This window comes from Dendrobium catenatum, unplaced genomic scaffold (assembly GCF_001605985.2).
Source record: "Dendrobium catenatum unplaced genomic scaffold, ASM160598v2 original_scaffold_132493, whole genome shotgun sequence".
Lineage (NCBI taxonomy): Eukaryota > Viridiplantae > Streptophyta > Magnoliopsida > Asparagales > Orchidaceae > Dendrobium > Dendrobium catenatum.
Genome location: NW_021450928.1, coordinates 252,312 through 254,803, shown reverse-complemented (window position 1 = coordinate 254,803; position 2,492 = coordinate 252,312). Strand labels below are relative to the sequence as shown.

General features: G+C 36.8%; 1 protein-coding gene across 1 annotated transcript; it reads left to right on the top strand.

The window, feature by feature from the left end:
* Window positions 1–1,336: 1,336 nt before the first annotated feature.
* LOC110111649 lies at window positions 1,337–2,231 on the top strand. Its single transcript, XM_020843617.1, has 3 exons — window positions 1,337–1,468; window positions 1,516–1,837; window positions 1,936–2,231. The coding sequence occupies exons 1-3, from the start codon at window positions 1,337–1,339 to the stop codon at window positions 2,229–2,231; spliced, it is 750 nt and encodes a 249-aa protein (XP_020699276.1).
* The last annotated feature ends 261 nt before the right edge of the window (window positions 2,232–2,492 follow it).

Genomic DNA, 2,492 nt, shown 5'->3' with positions numbered 1-2,492 from the left:
GTAAAAAAATAGAAAAAATGGGATAAGTCATAATATCAGTAAAAGTATAAGATTAAAAATAAAATCTTAAACATAAACTAAAAAGTATAAGACATAAGAGTAAATTTTAAGGGATAAGGAATTACTGAAAGTACAATTTTAACATTATAACTAAATTATTCACTTCAATAACTAAAAGTTAATGATTAATCTATAACTTATAATTTCAAATTGGGTTGTAGTTAGATTGATTGATTAGTTTAAATATTAGTATTTTTTCAAACAAGTAGTATAGCCTTATTCATTTCACTAAATTGTACACTTGTGTTATCATATATTTTAATAATTTTAGATGGTCACTTTTTATTTTTTTGATTAATCAGTTAATTGAAATCTTAACCTTAAGTGGAAGGTGCTTCTAGAGAAACAACGTCTGGAATTCTAGAGAGAGAAAGTTCACAGGAGGTTTGAATTTTGTTTTTGCGCGGGCTTTTCGTAATCGGTGGAGTTGGCACCGGAGGATCTACGGCATTTCTTTGCCGGTGTTCATGAATGCTCCACGTCCTTCTGGCTCCTTACGAGTCACTGGTAGAGTTTCAAATGGCTTTGTGATTAGAGAAGGGACAAGACCTCCGAGCCGTCAAATTCTTGTTGAGCGTAAGGGGAAGAAGGTTGTGATGGAGGAAATGGTTACTAAGAAGATTATGGAGGAGATGAGAAATCCAGGTTTGGCTATTCTTGAACCTGCAGCTTTGGATGATTTAATTCTACGTGTAAATAGTTTTTCTGGAATTCTTGATATGCATAAGCATCGGAATGTTGCTAATGTTCTGTCGTCGGTAGATGGTCAGAAGGTTGATGAAAATTTGAATAACATTGAGGATCCTATAAAGGTTTTAGAGAATATTGAAATCTTGAAGGCCAATCCAAATGAGAAATCTTTACAGGAAAGCAATGGTGAGATTGCTGAAGCATGGTCGAAGCCAAAACATATTAAGATTTCGTTTAATAGGGATCAAGCTGAATTTTCTGAAGATGGAATTACAGTGAGGTTAAATTCTAAAATGGAGGCTAAGAACTGAGAGATTTTGAAAAATTCAGTTGTAATTAAAGTTTTGGGAAGCAACGTACCGTTTTCTATGTGTAGTATTGAATTGAGGAGGCAATGGAGCAAATATGGTGGTTTTCATATGACTTCAATTAGCATGAACTGGATATTATGTTTGTTTAAATCGAATGAGGTGGAAGAAGAAATTTTGAATGGCGGGCCTTGGTACGTGAGTGGATTCATTGTCGTTATAGATAGAAGGTCCCTTGCTTTTGAGCCAAATTTGTTTAAGGGAATTTCCGCTCCCGTATGGATCAGACTCCTGTGCTTGCACTATATTGCTGGGATGAGGTCAATATAGCGAGAATTGCTTCTTGCTTTGGATCCCCAATGTACTTAGATGGCAATACCTTTCGCTGGGGAAAGCGTGAGTTTGGTCGGGTTTGTGTAAGGATTGATTGGTGAAAAAGTTATTGAATGGTGTTTAGGTAGATAGCTCAACTGGGAGGTTCTTCCAATGGGTGGAGTACGAGAAGATTGATCTTCTTTGCTACCAGTGTGGCAAAGTGGGTCATGAAGTTAATGCCTGTCCAGAGAATGTGAAACTTGGGATTCTAGATCAAAAGTTGAGGATGACAGATGCAGCTAATGAGGAAGGTAATAAGGCTGTGACTGACAATAAGACGTTAGTGATCAGTTCTGAATATGGCTTGTGGATCCAGGTCCATTTTAAAAATAGAAGGGTGTTCAATAGTAATGTTACTAATAGGAGAATAATTGGCGATAGGGATAATACTGAGAACATAATAAGTAACATCCAGAGTGTTGCTATTCAGAAGGAAATTCAGTTGAAGAAAGTGTCAGAGGCTGTTGTAGAAAATTTTGTCTGGCTCCAAGTAATTGCCCAGATATTGAGAAACCTCCAGAAATTCAGTTAATCAATAGATTTGTTGCGTTAATTGAAGTTAGTAAAGAAGAAGGCAGTGGTAAGTATGAAGAAATTGATAAATCAATAGACAAGGTTATGGATGTAGCTGATCCAGAATTCAATCATATGGGTGTGGGGTCTCAAAGTGGTGCTGCTAAAGTAAAGTTAGCCAAGGAGTTGAGATCTTTAGGGCCAGTTGAACCTGGCTATAAGAAGAAAAAGAAGGATGGAAGGCAGAATTCCCACAATGGGGAGAAATCCCCTATACTTGTTTAAATGTCTTCATTATTGTTTTGGAATTGTATGTGGGCAAGGAAGAAAGAGGCTTCCCTATATTTAAAGGAAGTTGTTAGAGAACAAGATGTGTTTTTTATTGGTCTTATGGAGACCAAGCTTCCTAGCATTGATAGAAGGGAGATTGACTGTCTCATTGGGAAGGATTGGGACTATTGGCATTACCCTGCAGTGGGTACCTCTGGAGGGATTCTGGTGTTATGGAACAGGAAGTTGGTTTCTTTTGATGTGAAGGAAACTTCT

Coding starts and splice junctions, on each gene's coding strand:
- LOC110111649 (XM_020843617.1), top strand. CDS start 1,337: ATGGATCAGACTCCTGTGCTTGCACTATATTGCTGGGATGAGGTCAAT. Junction 1,469..1,515: donor GAAAGCGTGAGTTTGGTCGG/GTTTGTGTAAGG, acceptor AATGGTGTTTAG/GTAGATAGCTCAACTGGGAG. Junction 1,838..1,935: donor TAATACTGAGAACATAATAA/GTAACATCCAGA, acceptor GTAATTGCCCAG/ATATTGAGAAACCTCCAGAA.